General features: G+C 41.2%; 2 protein-coding genes across 3 annotated transcripts in view; one reads left to right on the forward strand and one right to left on the reverse strand.

Moving 5' to 3' along the window:
* Positions 1-5,663, forward strand: part of SUPT16H (SPT16 homolog, facilitates chromatin remodeling subunit) — a 33,552-nt gene extending 27,889 nt beyond the window's left edge. For both annotated transcript variants that reach the window (XM_001929180.6, XM_021099303.1), the window contains 4 exons: positions 2,807-2,936; positions 3,254-3,383; positions 3,504-3,581; positions 4,338-5,663. In XM_001929180.6, coding sequence (XP_001929215.3) covers positions 2,807-2,936; positions 3,254-3,383; positions 3,504-3,581; positions 4,338-4,483 — 484 coding nt within the window. In that variant the 3' untranslated portion in view covers positions 4,484-5,663. The remainder of the gene's footprint in view (positions 1-2,806; positions 2,937-3,253; positions 3,384-3,503; positions 3,582-4,337) is intronic.
* Positions 5,108-22,065, reverse strand: part of RPGRIP1 (retinitis pigmentosa GTPase regulator interacting protein 1) — a 90,010-nt gene continuing 73,052 nt past the window's right edge. Inside the window, 4 exon segments of the mRNA XM_021100058.1 lie at positions 5,108-6,032; positions 9,639-9,769; positions 14,258-14,342; positions 17,984-18,176. Coding sequence (XP_020955717.1) covers positions 5,920-6,032; positions 9,639-9,769; positions 14,258-14,342; positions 17,984-18,176 — 522 coding nt within the window. The 3' untranslated portion in view covers positions 5,108-5,919.

Genomic DNA, 22,065 nt, shown 5'->3' on the forward strand with positions numbered 1-22,065 from the left:
CTCGGATCCTGCGTTGCTGTGCCTCTGGCGTAGGCCGTGGCTACAGCTCCGATTCGACCCTAGCCTGGAACCTCCATATGCGCGAGAGCGGCCAAGAAATAGCAACAACAAGAACAACAACAACTAAAGCTGCCAAAAAAAAAAAATAAATAAATAAATAAATAAATTTTACTGGAGTAGAGTTGACTTAAAAAGGTTGTGTTAAAGTTTCAGGAGTACATCAAAGTAAATCAGTTATATATACATATAATCCATTCCTTTTCAGATTCTTTCCCCGTATAGGTTACGCTATACATATCTCTTATATATAGCAGTGTGTCTATGTCAATCCCACCCTCTGATTTATCCTTCCCCCGCACCCACATTTGCCCCATGGTAACCGTAAATTTGTTTTCAAAATCTTTGAGTCTGTTTTGTAAGTTCTTTTGTATCACTGTTTTGAGCACTTTTTCATGTCATGTGTCATTCTATGCTTTTGATGAAGTATATTTGTGTATTTTTGCCCAGTTTAAAAATCAGATTGTCATGTTACTAAGTTTAAGAATTTTTTAGGCTGGATACAAGAACCTCATCAAATACTGGTTTTGTATATATTTTCTTCCAGTAGTTTCTATGCCTTTAATTTTCTTAAGTGCCTTTTGAAAAACTGGAAGTGAAAATTTCTCCTGAAATATGTTTGATCAACTTTTTGTTTTGTAATTTGTGCTCTTTATATCTTACCTATTTTGCCTAACCCAAAGTCATACAAATTTTGTTTTTCTTTAGAGTTCCATAAGTTTAGGTTTTATATTTAGGTCTGTGATCTATTTCGAGTTAATATTTTTATTGTAGTGTAAGGATCAGGGTTCATATTTTGCATTTATGTAGCCAGCTGTAATAGTATCATTTGCTGAATAGATTATCCCTTCCCAATGAATTACCTTGGCATCTTAGTTTAAAAAAAATAAAAAACCCCAGATAGAAAAAGGTTTATTTCTGGATTGTATTCTGTTCCATTGGCTTATCTCTGTCCTCAAACTGATATTGTACCGTCATGAGTATACTAAATCTTGAAATCAGGCAGTGTAGTAAGTCCTCCCATTTTGTTCCTTTTCGAAGTTGGCTATTATTATTTTAGCTATTCTATATAAATTCTAGAATCAACTTAAATCTTTGAACAAACTGGTCTATTGTGTCTTAAGTTATCAACTGTAGTATATGTACAGTCTGTGATGATGTCCCCATTCATTCCTAATATTGATCATTTATTCTTTTTGGTCAGTCTGACTAGAGGTTTATCAGTTTTTACTGATTTTTCCCCCCATCATTATGACGTGTTCTTTCTTATTTCTAGTAACATTCCTTGTTTTGGAGTCTACTTAGTGTGATTTTACTGTAGACTTCAGCTTTATTTTTGGTTAGAGTTTGCATGGTGTATCTTTTTTGTGTCCTTGCACTTGTAACTTACTTTATATTTCAGGTGGCTTATTTGGAGACACCATGTATTTGGGTCTCTCTCTTTTTTTTTTTAATCCATTTTGAGAATGTCTACCTTTTAATCAGATTGCTGAAAACAGGCCACTTATGTTTAATAAAATTATCAGTATGGCAAGATTTAAAATGACCATCTTGCTATTTGTTTTCCCATCTGTTCCTTTTGCTTTTCTCCTTTTCATAGTGCCTTCTTCTAGATTAATTTTATGATTCATTATTATTATCTTCCTAGTTGGCTGATGAGCTGTATCTCTGTTTTACTTTTATAATGATTATTATAAGGTTTACATACACATCCTAACTTCTCACAGTCTGCATTCAGATAATATACTACATCTGTTGGAAGGTTCTTAGGCTTCCATTTCTCTTCTATCCTTTCTATTATTGTCAGACACTTTGCTTATAATATACTATGAATTCCATAGTGTGATTATTTTAGCTTCAGAATCGCTATCCTTTCATTGACAAATAAGGAGGAGAAAGTCTTTTATATTTACTCACATATTTACCATTCCCAGTGCTGTTCATTCCATTGTGTAATTCCATGGGGATTTTAGTCCTGTAATGCTTTTTATCCAATGTTTGAAAACTGTTGTTCCATATTTTGTTCAGTTTTCTAGATGTTTATAGGTGGAAAGGTAAATCTAGTCTTTGTCACTCCCTCATGGCTAGAAGCAGAAGTTTCAGTGTATAATGACTGTGCCCACGATGGATTTATGCTGGTCTCTGAGGTTTATGCAGAAGGTTTCTTGTCATGATTAATTTTCTTTTCTGTTCTTTCCCACCCACTTTGATTCTCTTCTCCTCAGTAGAAGTGGATAAATGTCATTTGAGCATTTAACACAGGGCAGTTTGAGTACTGGGGAAAAAAATGGTGCTCTATCATGAGGACTAGTGCTCTGGGAGACCCAGCACAAGCCATTTGGCTTTGTTCTGGTGGCAGAGCACAGAGAACACATCAGAAAGGGTTTCTCCTCTTCAGAGATGCTAATGATCAGGAAGACCCAGGATGGGGAAGTCCTGCTGTGGCTCAGTGGTTAACAACCCAACTAGTGTCCATGAGGATGTGGGTTCAATCCCTGGCCTCTCTCAGTGGGTTAAGGATCTGGTGTTGCCATAAGCTGAGGTGTAGGTGACAAATGTGGCTCAGATCCCAATGCTGCTGTGGCTGTAGTGTAGGCCAGCAGCTGCAGCTCCAATTCCACCCCTAGCCTGGGAACTTACATATGCCTTAAAAAGACCCCCCCCCCAAAAAAAAGACGATGACCCAGGATGTTCTCAGAAAGTAGAGGATTGATTTTGACCTTGTAATAATGCATGTTACTTTTCTCAGTTCCTGTGACCTAAAGTATACAGAAGGAGTGCAGTCCCTCAACTGGACTAAAATCATGAAGACCATTGTTGATGACCCTGAGGGCTTCTTCGAACAAGGTGGCTGGTCTTTCCTAGAGCCTGAGGGTGAGGTGCGTGAGTGTGGGGTTTCTTTTCTGGTACGTAGTGTTGCCCATTATCATTTGGGCAGTTAGGAGAATGCTGTATATATAGTACATGAGGGAGCAGATCAAGTAGGAGAGGCGGTGAACACAATTTGGTATTGTTGTTGTTTTTCCAAGTTAATTTTACAGATAAGTCCATTTATCTTTTGATGGGTTTTGGTTGTTTTATTTTTTCATGTGAAATAGAAATAATGCTGGTGTGCTAAGTGGGTTAAATTAATTCATTACAAAGTGAATGTAAAAAAAAAAAAGTATGAAATATTTTGTTCTCTCTTACTCACCAGGGAAGTGATGCTGAGGAAGGGGATTCTGAATCTGAAATTGAAGATGAGACTTTTAATCCTTCAGAGGATGACTATGAAGAAGAGGAAGAGGACAGTGATGAAGATTATTCATCAGAAGCCGAAGAATCAGGTTAGTCTTCCTGGGGAAGAGTATTCATGACTTCATCTATTATCATTTCCATAGGCTTTAGAAGAGAAGAATCTTATCATTCCATTCCTAATAACTAATGCTTAATCAATGTTATTCCAGATTATTCCAAGGAATCATTGGGAAGTGAAGAAGAGAGTGGAAAGGACTGGGATGAACTAGAGGAAGAAGCCAGAAAAGGTAAATTTTTGTTATCGTTTTGCCGTTTTATTTTCTTGAGGTACAAATTTCAATATTTTGAGATATTTGCCTAATAAGAATAACTTAATAACTGATGTGGAGCTCAGCTCCAACTTGATTGCTCAAAGGACAAAATGAGGTCTGGAGTGTGTCCCTTGCTCCAGGTGGCACAGCTCCACTTATCTGGATGCTTTTTTCATCTGTTCAACCCCCAGTGGGCCCTTAGCCATGGTAGTTTTAGAAGGCTCCAAAATTAGGCTATTTGGGTTCCAAATCTAAGTCCTCTAAGAGTCTAACTTTCTGGGCCTCTTCCAGGTTAGGAAAGTTTTTGTAGTAGTAGTTTTGTTTTCTTGTTCTTGGGGTTTTTTTCGTTTTTTTGGTTGGTTGGTTTTTTGACGGTTTTTTTGGGCGGGGGTGGGGTTAGTGGTAGTGCTAGTTTTAACTACGCTAAAACCAAATGCCAAATATAAGTTTAAGATGAAAAGGAGATACTACTGTACTGTATCCTAAGCATTGTGGTAGGTACTTTGCATAGATTACCCTTTTTAATCCTAAGATAATTTTCCATTTTATAAACAAAAAAAATAGAAACAAATCAAGGCTTGCCCACAATCACAGAACTAGTAAGTGACTGAGTAAAGATTGAAGCTTAACTCTAACCCCAAAGTACATTTGCTGTATCATTTCATGCTATCCAGTGGTGTTCGGTACCTAAAGCTAACTTGTAGCTAGCTAATGCCTGGCCCTTCTGTTTAGCCGATCGTGAAAGTCGCTATGAGGAGGAAGAAGAACAGAGTCGAAGTATGAGCCGGAAGAGGAAGGCATCTGTGCACAGTTCAGGCCGAGGCTCAAACCGAGGTTCCAGACACAGCTCTGCGCCTCCCAAGAAAAAGAGGAAGTAACTTCTGAACTTTGGCACTCAGCTCCATTCTTTCTCAAGCCAATCCCTGAAAATTTTACATGACATAGAAACTGTATTTTTCCTTTTTTTCTTTTGAAGTTTTGCCATTTGTGTTTCTGGGTTTAGGGGGCCATTTGTGTGGACCAATCTACTCGGGGAATTCCAGGCCCACCAGGACACGTGCCAATGGCCCCATCCAGATGGCAAGGGAGGAGGTGTTCTCCAAGAAGGGCAGAGGCTTCCACTGTTAATAAATACCGTTTCATTCCTCTCTCTCCTGTTACCTTCTGCCAAGACATCGTTGGCTTCTGACATCTTATTCTTTGATGTCTCAAGGCTCTATTTCCAAGACATTGGTACCAGGTGACCCCCCCTAGCTACCTGTACCATGGTTCTTGACCAGCAGACTCAACCCTCCATCCTACCCTACTGCCATGGCCTTCCTCACATCTCTTTAAATTCCATCTTTGCAGTACTCAAGAAAAGGTTCTTGGAATTTGCTAATGATGTGATAAACCATGTAACTTGAGCTAGTGAGGCCTCCAGCTGAGTTTTTCTGCTTTTTTTGCCTCACACAGATTCTAAGGTATTCCTGCTGCCTTGGAAGACATAAGAAGCAGTGATACTCCCTAGCTCCGTTTCATCTTCCTTACAAATTCACAGATGGTACATGGTAGAAACAAAGTTACCACTGTTTCTTTTCTGATATATGAGGAAGAATGGTTGTGTCTCATATACTGCTTCTAGTGAAATCTAGAAGGAGGCTCAAAGGAGTCAACATTTAGACCTGGAAGGGGCAAGTCATGCCTTGGGCCTAGAATACCCTGATAAGAGAAGAGGAAGGGAGGCCACATCTACAACACAGCCTCTCGTTACTGCTGCTCCTTATTTTTACTTGTCTTGCATTGTCCTGTATTTATCACAGTTTCTGTTCAACAGCTTTTTAAGTATTTGGGGAGTTTATCTTGCCATCCTCTCCCTCCTGGTTCTCTGCACCCAACTGTCCCACTGCAGTTCCTTCTGTGTTCTGTGACTTTAAGAGAAGAGGGGGGGAGGGGTCTCGGATTTTGTTTGTTTGTTTGTTTTTTTCTCCTTAGCAGTAGGACTTGATATTTTCAATTTTGGAAGAACTAAAAGATAAATAAACCGTGGTTTTTTTTGTTGTTGTTTGTTTTTGTAAATTCACCTTCTGTGACAGTTCTTTGGCAATTCCTGAAAGCAAGACTGCTTCTCGCCTGGTAAACACACTAAGGCATTAGAGAATAACTCCCTTTATCCAGCTAATATCACAAAAAGAAACCTTCATCACTCTAAGCTTTCATCATTGGTTGAGACATCACGGTAAACCAAATTCATGGTATAGCAAGTTACTTTTATAAGAGACTTTTTACTATGGTTCCCTCAGGGTTTAGAATGGAATAGTACTTGTTCTATCTATCACGAAAACAAATCTTCAGTCATCTCCTTGTAAATGGCATGGAGGGCGGCAGCAGCTTGAAGGGACACCTTCAGCCTTCCTATTGGGGTAGCCTGATCTTCAGGTCTAACAACTGTTGGAAAAGGAAAAGGAAATGCATCAGACAATAGTGTCATTCAATTGCAAAACACTTAAAATACTTGGTTTTTTCCATGTTAGGTACTGGGGATACTAAATAAAGTCACTGCCTCAGTTTTTAGTGGGACTTAATCTGGGTGAAGACAAAACATAATAGTCACTACTGCATAGTAGGGAAGGTGCTGAAAACAAGGTGCTTTGGGAACACATTGCAGTGGCCCCTAACCCAGAACAGAGGAATTGGAAAAAGGCTTTCTGGACACACAGTCTCTCAGTCTTCAAAAAGTAAAAGATACCCTAGGGAGTTCCCGTTGTGGCTCAGTGGTTAATGAATCCAACTAGAAACCATGAGGTTGTGGGTTTGATCCCTGACCTCGCTCAGTGGGTCAAGGATCCGGCGTTGGCATAAGCTGTGGCGTAGGTCGAAGATGCAGCTCAGATCCCGCGTTGCTGTAGTGTAGGCTGGTGGCTACAGCTCTGATTAGACTCCTACCCTGGGAACTTCCATATGCTGCAGATGCAGGCCTAGAAAAGAAAAAAAAAAAAAAAAAGATACTTTAAGCATGTAGAGCAAGTGCTGAGATAGGAGGACATGTTTGGGAAACTGCAAGAAATGAAGCCATATTGATAAGGGGGGGCCAGATCATAAAAGGTTTTTTGTTTTGTTTTGTTTTGTTTGCCTTTTCTAGGGCCACTTCCCACGGCATATGGAGGTTCCCAGGCTAGGGGTCCAGTCAGCTGTAGCCGCCGGCCTACGCCAGAGCCACAGCAACTCGGGATCCGAACCACGTCTGCGATCTACATCACAGCTCATGGCAATGCCTGATCCTTGACCCACTGAGCAAGGGCAGGGATCAAACCCCAACCTCATGTTTCCTAGTCAGCTTCGTTAACCACTGTGCCACGACAGGAATTCCCTGGGCCGTTTGTCTTGTGAGGAATGTGGTTTTAACTAAAAGTATTAGAAATGATGATTTGGGGAGTTCCTGTTGTGGCTCAGCAGAAGCAAATCTGACTAGTATCCACGAGGACGCAGGCTCAATCCCTGGCCTTGCACAGTGGGATAGGGACCAGCATTGCTGTGAACTGTGGTGTCACAAAAACAGCTGGGATTTGGCATTGCTGTGGCTATGGTGTAGGCCAGCAGCTACAGCTCCGATTTGACCCCTAGCCTGGAAATCTCCATATGCCATGGGTACGGCCATAAAACAACAACAACAACAACAAAATGCCTGAGTTTTGAAGTGATAAGAAAAGGTAGCTGTAAAGACTAGAAAGCAGAGTTTTATGTTTTTAAAAATCAGAGTGCAAATGAAACTGACTAGTATCTATGAGGACGCAGATTTGCTCTCTGTCCTTACTCGGTGGGTTAAGCACAGTGGGGTTGCCTGCCGTGAGCTGTGGTGTAAGTCGCAGACGTGTCTCAGAGCCTGAGTTGCTGTGGCTGTGGTGTAGGCCGGTAGCTGTATCTCCAATTGGACCCCTAGCCTGGGACCTTCATATGCTGTAGGTTTGGCCCTAAAAAGCAAAAAATAATAATAGTAGTCAGACCAACATAGGGAGTTTCCACTGTGGTACAGTGGGTTAAGGATCTGGCTTTGCCACATCTGTGGCATAGGTTACAGATGCAGCTCAGATTTGATCCCTGATCCCAGGAACTTCCATGTGCTATAAGTATGGCTGAAAAAGAAAAAAAAAAAGTTTATCAGACCAATATGTTTAAAGCCTGAGTAAAAGGGGAACATAATGTAATTAAAATTTTCTTTTTAATGATTAAAAAAAATCAAAAATTGAGCATTCATTGGTTTTAGGGATTTTGAGGTCATTAGCAAAGGCTTAAGAAGATTTTCCTATTAGTGGGAAGGACACAGAGATCAAAAATGGGGATAGGAGTAGAAACTGGGAGATTTGGAAAAGAGCTGAGATGGCACATGCCATATGCTAAGCACTGTCCTAAACATTTTATTTATTTAATTCTTCACTTAAGCATTCCCTTAATCCTTAAGGCAACCCTATGAGGTAGGAACTGCTGATAATTCTTATTTTAGTGTTGAGGAAACAGGCACTGAGAGGTTAATTAACTTGCCCAGAATCACAGCTGGAAAGATGTGGAAGAATATAATAATCTTGTTTACCAGCTAAAGTTTGAACTTGGTAAAGCCTTGTCTGAAGAGTATTCCTCAAAAAAATTTTATTATAGTCAGTAAAAACAATTTTCTATCATGACAATAAACACAAACATTTCACAAAGTATTTACCTTACATGCAATGTACTCATTTTCTAGAGTTTTAGTTTGTGTTTTTGTTCAAATTCTGGTTGTGATTTACTAATTTCACCATCCACTAATGGGTTATGACTGAAAGGTTAAGAATTATCAGTCCAGTGGGTAATGTCAAGTGCCTACTACAGCCTAGCAGTCCAGGTAAGTGTGTGAAGTCCCAGGTGTGTAAGGGACAGATGCACAAGGACTGAACAGAGACACCTAAAGTCATTCAAATGCAAATATTTTTAAATGTTGGTTTTAGAGCAAAACAGTCTTATAGACAGATTTAAGAAGAATGTGGTGATCAAATTTATTGTATAGAAATACTAAACTGTAGTAGATGGAAATGGGGTGGGAGAAACCAGTGACAGGGGTCTGACCAGTTTAGGGGAAAAAAACTACTACAATAGTGGACATGTGTCCATGACACATCTGAAATGGAATGGGTAAGATTTGGTAGTGGATTCTGTGAGATGTGAGGGAAGAGGAGAGGTGGTATCATGGGTGCCTGATAATGTAATGTATTAAAAGAGAAGGGGGATTTCCTGTTGTGGCGCAGCAGAAACGAATCCGACTAAGAAACATGAGGTTTCGGGTTTGATCCCTGGCCTTGCTCAGTGGGTTAAGGATCTGGTGTTGCCATGAGCTGTGGTGTAGGTCACAGACACGGCTCAGATCTGGCATTGCTGTGGCTCTGGCATAGGCTGGCAGCTACAGCTCCAATTCGACCCCTAGTCTGGGAACCTCTATGTGCCACAGGTGCAGCCCTCCCCCCCCCAAAAAAAAAAAAAAAAAAGAGAGAGAGAGAGAAAGGTATTAGCTGCCTTTTCAAACCTTCTATGCTTATAGAGGTCAGAAATCCTGATGTCTAGGAGTTCCCGCTGTGGTGCAGCAGAAATAAATCTGACTAGTAACAATGAGGTTGTGCTTGCTCAGTGGGTTAAGGATCTGTGTGGCTGTGAGCTGTGGTGTAGGTCACAGAAGTGGCTGGGATCCTGTGTGGCTGAGGCTGTGGCTGCAACCTGCAGCTGTAGCTCCTACTCGACCCCTAAGCCTGAGAATCTCCACATGCCTCAGGTGCGGCCCTAAAAAGCAAAAAAAAAAAAAAAAAAATCATTATTAGGTTGCTTTCCTTGGAAATAAGGAACTGAGAAGCACAAAAATTGCTGCTTACTGTAGTTCCCACTGTGGCACAGTGGGTTAAGAACCCATTGTTGCTGTGGTGTAGGCTACAACTGCAGCTCACATTTGATCCCTGCCTCAGGAAATTCCATATACTATGGGTGCAGCCAAAAAATAAATTAAATAAATAAAAAACCAAAAAACATGTTACTCACTGTCTAGCTCTTGCTCTAGAATGTCTCTTCCTGATTCCACGATCTGCCACAGTTCCAGATAGGCGTAGCCTACTTCTTGACATTCTGACTTTTCCTCATCCATAGGATCACTTACCACTGTAAACTTTAAACTAAAGAAGAAAAAAAATCCATTTAACTCAGTACTTCTGACACCCTTAGGCTTAAAAAAAAAAAAGGAAAAAAGGAATCATAAATTATACACTGTCTTCCCTGAATCGCTTTTCCCTTTCCTCCATTTTATATGACCGGAACAGCAAAAGAGTGAGAAATGGGTATAAAGTACAGGCCTTGAGGGAACTAAGACTCGAGATAAAGCAGTTGATTAAGTTGTCTCAGAACTGCTGGGATAGAATTCCTTGTAAGATAGCTTACACTTCTGCCCCAAGATTTGAAATGGGCGGTGGAGGTACTGCATAAAAACCGAGATTATGGAAATAGGAAGAAGAGGCTTTAAATTTCTAAATGAAAGTTTTATACCAAGCCTGAGCCCAGCAAAGGAAATAGAAGGCACACAGAATTGCAAAATGAATATAAAAAGTATATTCCTTGGAGTTGTAAGTCTTGGAAGATGATACTGTAAAGAACAAAGCACAGTTCCTTCCAAGCAGCGAACAGTTAAGAGCAATTATGGGACCCCCTTCAGATACCAAAATCTGTGGATGCTCAAGTCCCTTACATAAAATGGTGAAGTATTTGTGGAAGTTCCTGTTGTGGCTCAGCGGGTTAAGAACCAGAGTAGTAGTATCCATGAGGATGTGGGTTCGATCCCTGGCCTTGCTCAGTGGGTTAAGGATCCAGTGTTGCTGCAAGCTGCAAGGTAGGCCACAGACAAGGCTCAGATCTGGCATTGCTGTGGCTGTAGCAGGCTGGCAGCTGCAGCTCCAATTCAACCCCTAAACCATATGCCACACGTGTGCCCCTCCACAACCCCCCAAAAAAGGAAAAGAAAAAGAAGTAAATAAAATGGTGTAGCATTTGCATACATAGTATATTTTAGATTACTTATAACACCTAATATAGAATAAATGCCATGTAAATAGTTGTAAATACAAGGTAAGTGTTATGTAAATAGTTTCCAGAATATCACAAATTATGGACTTCCCGTGCATATCACAAGTTTAAATTTTGCTTTTTGGAACTTCTTAGAAGTGTTTTTCAAATATTTTTGATCCACTGTTAGTTGAATCCATGGATGTAAGACCCGTGGGAACGACTGTATTATTACTGTCACTTGGACTAGCAAAGAATGATACTGAATTCCAGAAACTGATACTTATTGTTATTACTATGTCTTTTGTCTTTTTAGGGCCGCACCCGAGGTATATGGAGGTTCCCAGGCTAGGGATCGAATCGGAGCTGCAGCTGGCAGCTTAGGTCACAGCCGCAGAATGCAGGATCTGAGCCACATCTGTGACCTACAACACAGCTCACAGCAACACCAGATACTTAACCCACTGAGTAAGGCCAGGGATCAAACCTGTGTCCTCATGGATACTAGTCAGGTTCATTACCAATTATTATTATTATTGTTACTACTACTACTATTATTATTATTGGTCTTTTTAGGGCTGCACCCATGGCATATGGAAGTTCCCAGGCTAGGGGTCAAATCCGAGCTGCACCTGCCAGCCTACACCACAGCCACAGCAACACAAGATCTGAGCCACAGCTTGCAGCAATGCCAGATCCTTAATCCACTGAACAAGGCCAGGAATCCAAAGCACATTCTCATGGATACTAGTCAGGTACTTAGCCTGCTGAGCCACAAAGGGAACTCCTAATAATTAAATTTTTTGAGGTAGAATTTACGTAACATAAATCTACTATTTTAACCATTGTAAAGTGTACAATTGTTGGTTTGGAGTTCCCGTCATGGCTCAGTGGTTGATAAGTCCGACTAGGACCATGAGATTGTGGGTTTGATCCCTAGCCTTGCTCAGTGGTTAGGGATCCGGTGTTGCCGTGAGCTGTGTTGTGGGTCGCAGACATGGCTCGGATCCCGCGTTGCTGTGGCTCTGGTGTAGACCAGCAGCTACAGCTCTGATTCAACCCCTAGCCTGGGAACCTCCATGTGCCACGGGAATGGCCCAAGAAATGGCAGAAAAACACACACACACAAAAGTGTGCAATTATTGGTTAGTATAATCACAATGTTGTGCAACCATCACCACTATCTAATTCCAGACCATGGTCATCACCACAGGAAGAAATCCTTCACCCATTAAGCCGTCACTCTCCACTCTTCTCTCCCACAGTTCCTGGTGTCCAGTAATCTCTAGATTTGCTGTTCTGGACATTCAGATTCCTATTAATTTTTTTAAAAACAAATACTGGCGGCCAGTAGTGAGTGCTAAGGGGGCACAAATAGAACTAAAAATTCAAACATTTTAAAATCATGGCTAAGGAGTTCTGGCTGCGGTACAAAGAGATCAGCAGCAGCTCAGGAGCACAGGAAAGCAGGTTTGATCTCAGAAAATATATGCACAGTGAGCTAAGGATCCAGTGTTGCTGCATCTATGGCGTAGGTAGCAGCTGCAGCTCAGATCTGATCCCTGGCCCAGGAATACCAAATGCCATGGGGTGGCCAAAAAAAAAAAAAAAAAAAAAAAAAACAGAAAAGGAAAAGAAAAAAAAAATCACAGCTGAATGTAATTAAGCTGAAAAGAAGAAATCCTGAAAATGATATATTCATAGCCATGAAGCAATATTCCTTTGTGATTATGTTTTCATGTTTCTGTATCATCACTGAGAACCTCAACAGTGCAAGAGGGATAATGCTGACTCCTCTACTCCTGTTTTGCCAAGGAAGGGACAGTAACCAGAATCACGTGCTGGGCACAATACCAAATGATTTAGGTCAACTACATCATTTTATCCTCAGAGGAGCCATCAGGTTAAGTCATATCTCAAAGATCACAGAGCTAACAAAGTGGAAGTGGCAGAATTCAAAACCAGGTCTGCGTGACTACAAAAGCTATGTTCTGTGCACCACCTCATCCCGGCAAAAAGAAAATCAAAGTCGATGGAATCTAAAACTGAGTAGGTCGTTCCTGTCTCGGGGCTCAGTGGTTAATGAACCTGACTAGCATCCATGAGGATGAGGTTCGATCCCTGGCCTCACTCAGTGGGTTAAGGATCCGGCATTGCAGTGAGCTGTGGTGTAGGTCACAGACTCAGCTCAGATCCTGCATTGTTGTGGCTGTGGCATAGGCTGGCAGCTACGGCTCTGATTTGACCCCTAACCTGGGAACCTCCATATGCCATGGGTGTGGCCCTATAAAAGCAAAATATAAATGAAATAAAATAGAGTAGAAGATTACAAAAAGAAAGGGAAAAAATTACCACTGTAAGGAAATAAAGGAAGGGAGAGTTGTAGGAATGCTGAGAGAAAAATAAAAAGAAGAAAAAGTTAAATTAAACATTAATGCAGAAGAGAAACAACCAAATAACTTTCCATTTTCCAAAAGTTACCAGTAAGCTTATATCTGTTTAAGTCTACAGTGATATTGAAGACAGAATCATTGTTTATTTCAGCTGGTTCCTTTTTAAGTCCTTGTTATGATTAACTGGAGACAAAATGAATACAAATTAAATGAATATATTGAGCTTTTAGAAAAGTAATGGATTAGAGGAGTTCCGGTCATGGAGCAGCAGAAACGAATCTGACTAGGAACCATGAGGTTGCAGGTTTGATCCCTGGCCTCACTCAGTGGGTTAAGGATCCAGTGTTGCCGTGAGCTGTGGTATATAGGTTGCAGATGCAGCTCAGATCCTGTGTTGCTGTGGCTGAGGCTTAGGCTGGTGGCTACAGCTCTGATTGGACCCCTAGCCTTGGAACTTCCACATGCCGTGGGTGTGGCCCTAAAAAAAAGACCCAAAAAAAGAAAAAAAAAGTAATGGATGAGAACATCAGTTCCATACTACTTCTTACCCATACACACACACAAAGGAAAAAGTTGCCAGATTTTGCCAAAAACAAACATGAAAACCAGATGCCACTTAAATTTGATTTTCTAAATTCAGCTAAACAATGAGAAATTTTTTTTAAGTCTCTGTATATCCAATGCTTTTCATCCGCAACCTCTGAAAAGAGGGTAGCTCAGATTATAGGAATAAGGACAAGTGGCTTTCCTAAAGCTTACGGTAGACCCAAAATGTACATCAGTTATATCTAAGTATTCCTGTAGAGAAATAATTTTTAAGTAAAAATATATAATTGCTATTGTAAAGACAATATTTGGTAGGCTAGCAACGGTACTATGTTTACAAGAAATGAATCAAATTTTCTTAGAGTGTCAAGGCCTTTTGCCCATTCCATATGAGGCACTGACAGTATTCAAGTAAATTGCTGCCTCAAAAAAGATGTGTTTATCAGGGACTGGCATGGGTGAGAAATGAATTAAACCTATGAGATTATACAATTTATCAGGCAGTCAGTCACAAACATAAATTAGACTCCAGGAGATGGGAAGTTCATTAGGCATATACTAATATGAAAAAAGTTATTAAAATAGTCCACATCAGCACAAAACCAAACCCAAACTCCTGAATTCCTGTGAGATGGCTCCTGTCTTTCAACGTGGGAGGCAGATGCTTACCGTCTTTGCTCAGGATCTTGCGCAGTCAGCATGGCGAACAGGAACTGCCTTCGGTCTTTCTGCTCCAGTGGATCCAGGTCTATCACTGCATTGAGTATAAGAGGGAGAAGAAAGCAAAGCATCATATACTGTTGCTATTTGGGCACTAAAACATTCATAACACAGTGTGTGTAAAACAGTGACAGAAGGCAAAGTTTGGCAAACTGGGGCCCAAGAACTGGCTCACTGTTTTCATAAATAAAGATTTATTGAACACAGCCATCATCTATTCACATGTTGTCTAGGGCGTTTTCCAGCTACAACAATTGAGCTGAATAGTTGTGACAGAGACTGTTTGGCCCACAAAGCCTAAAATATTATGTGGCCCTTTAAGAAAATGCTTCAACCACGGGTCTAAAGGAAGCCTTACAATCTGTGTTGAAAGCTGTCCTGCCAAATGTCAAGATAAATGTGCTCCCACCACTCCCCAGCTGGAAGAATTCTAGGAGATTGATTTTTTTTTTTTTTCCCAGGGCCACCTAAAGATCTGGGGTTTGAGGCAGGTTAAATTCAAGGTGTGTGATTCAACATCCATGCCCCACTTCCTCCTTATTTTTATATGGGAATGCTGCAGCCTCACATGAGCCTATGTTTTCCAGCCTCCGTTTTAGCTAGGTCTGGACACATGATTGAGCTCGGGCCACTGTGCTGTGTGAAATCTGCTTAACAGGTTCAGCTGGGAGGTAGGCTTTCTTTCTGCAGCTGCTATTAAGGATGTCGGGTAAATCTGAAAGGATGGAAGCTGGGCACTGAGGGGGATGGGAAGGCAAGATAGGAGTTTGGATCCCTGAGGTATCACATACCTTGGCCCTGGACTGCCCACCTCTGAACTCATTTTACACAAGTGAGAAATAAACTATCTAGTATGATGTAAGGACAGGATAAACCTTTTTAAAAAGGTGGGGGTGGAGGGTGGAGAAACGAGAACAAGAAACAGCGTTTATGAATTTAAAATAAATATCCAGTCAATGACTGTAAGATAAAATTAAGGAAATCTTCTCCCCTCCCCCCCAAAAATAGAAAAAAAACAGAGGTGGAATTAAAGGAGGAAAATGATAAAAATTAGAGGATCAATTTGGAAGATCTAAAATTCTACTAAGGAAATGAGAAAGTGTAGAGGACAAAATTATCAAAGAAATGCAATAAAATTTCCGGGAACTAAAAGCCATGAGCTTCCAGATTGAAAGAGCCCACCGAATGGCCAGAACAATTAAAGAAATTATGCAGATTATTCTGAAATTTAAGAACACTAAAAATAAAGAGAAAATATTAAAGTCTTCTGGGGAGGTAGGGGGCAGTTTTCATATAAGGGGTTAGAACCCAGGCCTGGATCTAGATGACTAAACTGCTTTAAAATTCTGAATGAGGAGTTCCCGTCGTGGCGCAGTGGTTAACGAATCCGACTAGGAACCATGAGGTTGCGGGTTCAGTCCCTGCCCTTGCTCAGTGCGTTCAGGATCCAGTGTTGCCGTGAGCTGTGGTGTAGGTCACAGACGCGGCTCGGATCCCGCGTTGCTGTGGCTCTGGTGTAGGCCAGCAGCTACAGCTCTGATTCGACCCCTTGCCTGGGAACCTCCATATGCCGTGGGAGTGGCCCAAAGAAATAGAAAAAAGACCAAAAAAAAAAAATTCTGAATGAAAAAAATGTTTTTAACATAGATTTCTATACTTGGTCTAATTATCAATTGAATAGATGGGTAGAATAAAGAGATTTCATGCATGACTATCTCAAAATATTTACTTCCAAGTATGCTTTCTTTAAAAGCTACTGGAAAATAGGATCTGTTAAAATAAAATAAATAAAACAGAGTAAGACAGGACCCAGGAGAAAGGAAATCCAGTATAAAAGAGAATTAATAAACTCTCCAAATAGAATCAGTGGGATAGTAGCTGAACGGTGGGCTGGAAAGGAACAAGAGGATAAAGAAAGGTCATCAGGAAAAAAAATGCATCAATTACCTCACAGGTTTGATTATTTGAAAATGTAAAAGGTTGCTGGAGGATATAGAAAGATTTACAACTGGAGTTCCCATCATGGTGCAGCAGAAATGAATCCGACTAGGAATCACGAAGTTGCAGGTTCAATCCCTGGCCTCGCTCAGTGGGTTAAGGATCCAGCATTGCCATGAGCTGTGGTGTAGGTCACAGATGGAGCTCGGATCTGGCATTGCTGTGGCTCTGGCGTAGGCCGGCAGCTACAGCTACAATTGGACTCCTAGCCTGGGAACCTCCATGTGCTACAGGTGCGGCCCTAAAAAGACAAAAGACAAAAAAAAAAAAAAAAAAAAATTACACCAGGTAAAATGAAAATAAAGCAAAAAGAAAATTGAGACAAATAAACAAGAAAGAAATTATAATCATGGTGTACAACTTGGCTCCACAAGGATAATTCTCTGCAAGAACTATTCATAATGATAGAAACTATAAATATATATATATATATATTTGTCTTTTTGGCATTTCTTGGGCCGCTCTCGAGGCATATGGAGGTTCCCAGGCTAGGGGTCTAATCGGAGCTGTAGCCACCAGCCTACGCCAGAGCCACAGCAACGCGGGATCTGAGCCGCATCTGCAACCTGCACCACAGCTCACGGCAACGCTGGATCCTTAACCCACTGAGCAAGGGCAGGGATCAAACCGGCAACCTCATGGTTCCTAGTCGGATTCGTTAACCACTGCGCCACGACAGGAACTCTTGATAGAAACAACATTAAAAATAAAATGACGACCCAACTATATGGGAGAAAAGGGACACGAGTGTGAATGTAAGAGAGATAATTTTATGTGTCAGGACAGGAAGAAGTCAGCAGATAACATCTAAAATTAGTGAATCAGGAAACTGCAATAGAAACATTTCTCAGAAACATAGGGTTAAGTAACAGAAGAAATAGCATAAAAGTGAAAAATGTCATGGTGGGCTGAGGGGGGACAAGAAGGGTGGGAGAGTGATTTGTGGGGAATGAATAGAGCAGAGGACTGCATTTTTTTTAAATTATTGTCTTTTTAGGGTTGCACCTACAGCATATGGAGGTTCCCATGCTAGGGGTCGAATCAGTGTTATAGCTGCCAGCCTACGCCAGAGCCACAGCAACACAGGATCCAAGCTGTGTCTGCGACCTACACCATACCTCACGGCAACACTGGATCCTGAACCCACTGAGCAAGGGCAGGGATCGAACCCAAGTCCTTATGGATGCTAGTTGGGTTCGTTTTCATTACCTCTGAGCCACAATGGGAATTACATGAGTGCTTAATTTTTTTTTTTTTTTTTGGTCTTTTAGGGCTGCATCTTGGCATAGGAAGGTTCCCAGGCTAGGGGTTGAATCAGAGCTGTAGGCTCTAGCCTATGCCACGGCCTTTGAAACATCAGATCCGAGCTGTGTCTGTGACCCACACCACAGTTCACAGTAACGCTGGATTCTTAACCCACTGATTGAGGCCAGGGATCGAACCTGTGTTCTCCTAAATGCTAGATTCATTTCCGCTGAGCCAGGACAGGGACTCCAGGAGTGCTTAATTTTAATAAAAAATCTTTTAAGGCCTATTTGATAGTTTAAAAACATATGCATATATTACTTTGATAAATAAAACAGTAGGATCCACCCCAACAGAAGTCTATAGCAGTTTGAACCCCTCAGACTAAATGACTGGCAGCCTCCCCTCCTGGATGACACAGGGACACCTCACCCTTGCTAAAGTGGAAGTGGATCTCTTCTCCCGCCCTGGGTTTCCTCAGGGATACTGGAGTCTCCGTCTCCGACAAGGGTAGATCATAGAACTTGTATTCCACGTACACCTGTTTTACATTCTCATCACACATCACTTCAGCCTCTGGGTAGAAGGCCAGGGAGACGATTTCAATGCACATCTTCTCTGAACCCTGACAAGGAAAATATTCATTTCCTATAGGTTAGCAATGCTAGTGTTTATATTCCATCTAATTAACAATACTCTCTAGGAATCAACCACCTAAAACATTACTCCTAGAGAAGCAATTTATAGGTACATAAAACTGGCACCAAGAGACCACTTGACTGAATGGCCACTGCTTATATGTGGGAGATTTGTAAAAAGAATCCAGTTCTAGGGAGTTCCTGCTGTGGTGCTGCAGGTTAAGCCTGCAGCAGCTTGGGTCACTACAGAGGAGCAGGTTCAATCCTCAGCCAGCAGCAGTGAGTTTAAAGGATCCTGCAGTTGCCACAGCAGTGGGGGTAGGTCACATCTGTGGCTCAGATTCAATTCCAGGCACAGGAACTTCCATGTGCTGCAAGTGCAGCCATCAAAAAAAAAAAAAAAAAAAAAAAAAAAAGAAGAAGAAGAGGAAGAATTCCAGTTCTTATGTCTCCCAGTCCAGTAAATCATTTCTCCAGACCACCTTTTCTCAGCCATCATCACATACAAAAAGAATCAAGAAATCATGGTGCTGGAGTTCCTACTGTGGCTTAGTGGTAACAAGTAACTTGTATCTGTGGGGATGTGATTTTGATCCCTGGCCTTGCTCAGTGGGTTAAGGATCTGGCATTTGTCTCACCATTTTGTATCCATAGAACTTGGTGAATAATAAGACAGGTACTCCATAATTTAAAAACTCACTAGATTGCTGGGAGGATTTAGTGAGTTCATGAGTATCAAGTACATGGGATACAGGTTCCATCCCTGGCCTTGCTCAGTGGGTTAAGGATCCAGAATTGCTGTGAGCTGCAGTGTAGGTCGCAAATATAGCTCAGATCCCACATTGCTGTGGCTGGCAGCTGTAGCTGTGATTTGACCCCTAGCTTTGGAACATCTATGTGCTATAGGTGTGGCCATTAAAAAAAAAAAAAAAAGAATACTGATCAGCAGTTAAGAGGTATGAACATGGATATATTCCCAAAATACTACTGATTGAAAAATTCACATTACACAAAAAGCTGGTTTCTTGAAATGGTTTAAAAAATTGATAAACTTTTAGCCAGAATCATCCAGAAAAAAAGATAGAGGTCCCAAGTCACTAAAATCAGAAATGAAAAGGAGGGAGATGGGATTAAGATGTCAAGGAATAGAAAGACTGGAGCTCAAGCTCACCTTCTCTCATAAAAACAACAAAATTGCAAGCAAATGCTGAACAACCTTCAACCAAATGGAATGGAAACTTTCAAAAAAGATATCCTACTACAGAAGACAAAGAGGAGGCCACATCAAGATGGTAGGAGGAGTCATTATGTGATATAAGCAACCCCATACCCACCAGTGAGCAGCTCACAGACTGGAAAGTAACTGTATCACAGAGCCTCACCTACAGGAGTGAGAGTTCTGAGCTGCACATCAGGTCCTCACACCTGGGGATCTGGCACTGGAAGAAAGAGCCCCTGGAGCATCTGGCATTGAAGCCCACTGGGGGCCTGTGTGCAGGAGCTCCACAGGACTGAGGGAAACAGAGACCCCATTCTTAAAAGGTGCACACAGACTTTCACATGCACTGGGTCCCAGGGCAAAGCAGACACTCTATAGGAATCTGGGTTGGACCTGATGGCAGTTCTTAGAGGATCTCCTGGGAAAACGGGCAGACTGTGGCTCATTGTGGGGAAAGGACATTGGAGGCAGAGATGGATAACTTACAGGAAACACTGTGCGAAGAGATACAAGATATAAAACTTAAACAAGAAGAGATGCAAAATACAATAACTGAAATAAAAAATTCATTAGAAGAAGTCAACAACAGAATGCAGGAGGCAGAAGAACAAATAAGCGAGGTGGAGGACAGATTAGTAGAAATCACGGATATGGAACAGAAAAGAGAAAAAAGATTGAAAACAAATGAAGAAAATCTCAGAGAACTCTGGGACAACATTAAATGCACCAACATCTGTATTATAGGGGTGCAAGAAGGAGAAGAGAGAAAGGGACAGAAAAAATATTCAAAGAGATAATAGCTGAAAACTTTCCTAATATGGGAAAGGAACCACTCACTGAAATCCAGGAAGCACAATGAGTACCATATAAAATAAACCCAAGGATGGGAGTTCCTGTCATGGCTCAGTGGTTAATGAATCCAACTAGGAACCATGAGGTTGCAGGTTCGATCCCTGGCCTTGCACAGTGGGTTAAGGATCTGGCATTGCCATGAGCTGTGGTGTAGGTTGCAGACACAGCTCGGATCCTGTGTTGCTGTGGCGCTGGCGTAGGCCAGCAGCTGTAGCTGGCATAGGCTGGCGGCTACATGTCTGATTTGACCCCTAGCCTGGGAACCTCCATATGCCGTGGGAGTGGCCAAAGAAATGGCAAAAAAAGACAAAAAAAAAAAAAATAAAGTAAACCCAAGGAGGAACACCTCAAGACATATTAATCAAACAGACCAAAATTAAAGACAAAGAGAAAATATTGAAAGCAACAAATAACATAAAAGGGAACCCCGATAAGGTTATCAGCAGATTTTTCAGCAGAAACTCTGCAGGCCATGGAGTTCCCATTGTGGTGCCATGGAAACAAATCTGACTAGGAAACAAGAGGTGGCAGGTTCAGTCCCTGGCCTCACTCAGTGGGTTAAGGATCTGGCATTGCTATGAGCTGTGGTGTAGGTCACAAACACTGCTCAGATCCTGAGCTGCTGTGGCTCTGGTACAGGCCAGCAGCTGTAGCTCTGATTCGACCCCTAGCCTGAGAACCTCCATATGCTGCAAGTGTGGCCCTAAAAAAAAAAAGAAAGAAAAGAAAAGAAACTCTATCGGCTTGAAGGGAGTGGCACAATATACTTAAAGTGATGAAAGGAAAAAATCTCCAGTGACGATTACTCTACCCAGCAAGGCTTTCATTCAGATTTGAAGAAGAAATCAAAAGCTCTATAGTCAAGCAAAAGCTAAGAGGATTCAGCAACACTAAACCAGCTTTATAACAGATACTAAAGGTGCTTCTCTAAGCAGAAAATAAAAGGTCACAACTGGAAACAAAAATACTACAAAAGACAAGGCTACCAGTAAAGGCAAGGAAAGTAAAAGTAGGAAATCATCCATGCACAAATATGCTACCAAATCAGAAATCACGAGAAGAGGAGGGTACAAATGCAGGAAACTGGAGATGCACTTGCAATTGAGAGACCAACAACTTAAAACAATCTCGAATACAGACTCTTATAGCAAAACTTCAGAATAACTGCAAACCAAAAATCTACAATTGATACACAAGCAAATAAGAAAAATCAACTCAAGTAAAACACTAAAGATAGTCATCAAACCACAAGAGGAAAGAACAAGAGAAGAAGGGAAGAAAAAAGAGCAACAAAAACAAATCCAAAACAATTTAAAAATGGCAATAAGAACATACATATTAATAAGCACCTTAAAGGTAAATAGACTAAATGCCCAAACCAGAAGACATAGTCTGGCTGAATGGATACAAAAACAAGACTTATATATATGCTGTCTTCAAGAGACCCACTTCACTCTAGGGACACATATGAATTGAAAGTGAGGGGATGGAAGAAAATATTCCATGCAAATGGGAATCAAAAGAAAGCTGGAGTAGCAATACTCATGTTAGACTAAATAGATCTTAAAATAAAGAATATTATAAGAGACAAAGAAGGACACTACATAATGGTCAAAGGATCAATCCAAGAAGAAGACATAACAATTGCAAATATATATGCATCCAACGTAGGAGCAGCTCAACATATAAGGCAACAGCTAACAACCTTAAAAGGAGAAAGTGACAGTAACATAATAATAATGGGGGACTTTAACACCCCACTTACAGCAATGGACAGATGATCCAGACAGAAAATCAGCAAGGAA

This window comes from Sus scrofa, chromosome 7, assembly GCF_000003025.6.
Source record: "Sus scrofa isolate TJ Tabasco breed Duroc chromosome 7, Sscrofa11.1, whole genome shotgun sequence".
Classification (NCBI taxonomy): domain Eukaryota; kingdom Metazoa; phylum Chordata; class Mammalia; order Artiodactyla; family Suidae; genus Sus; species Sus scrofa.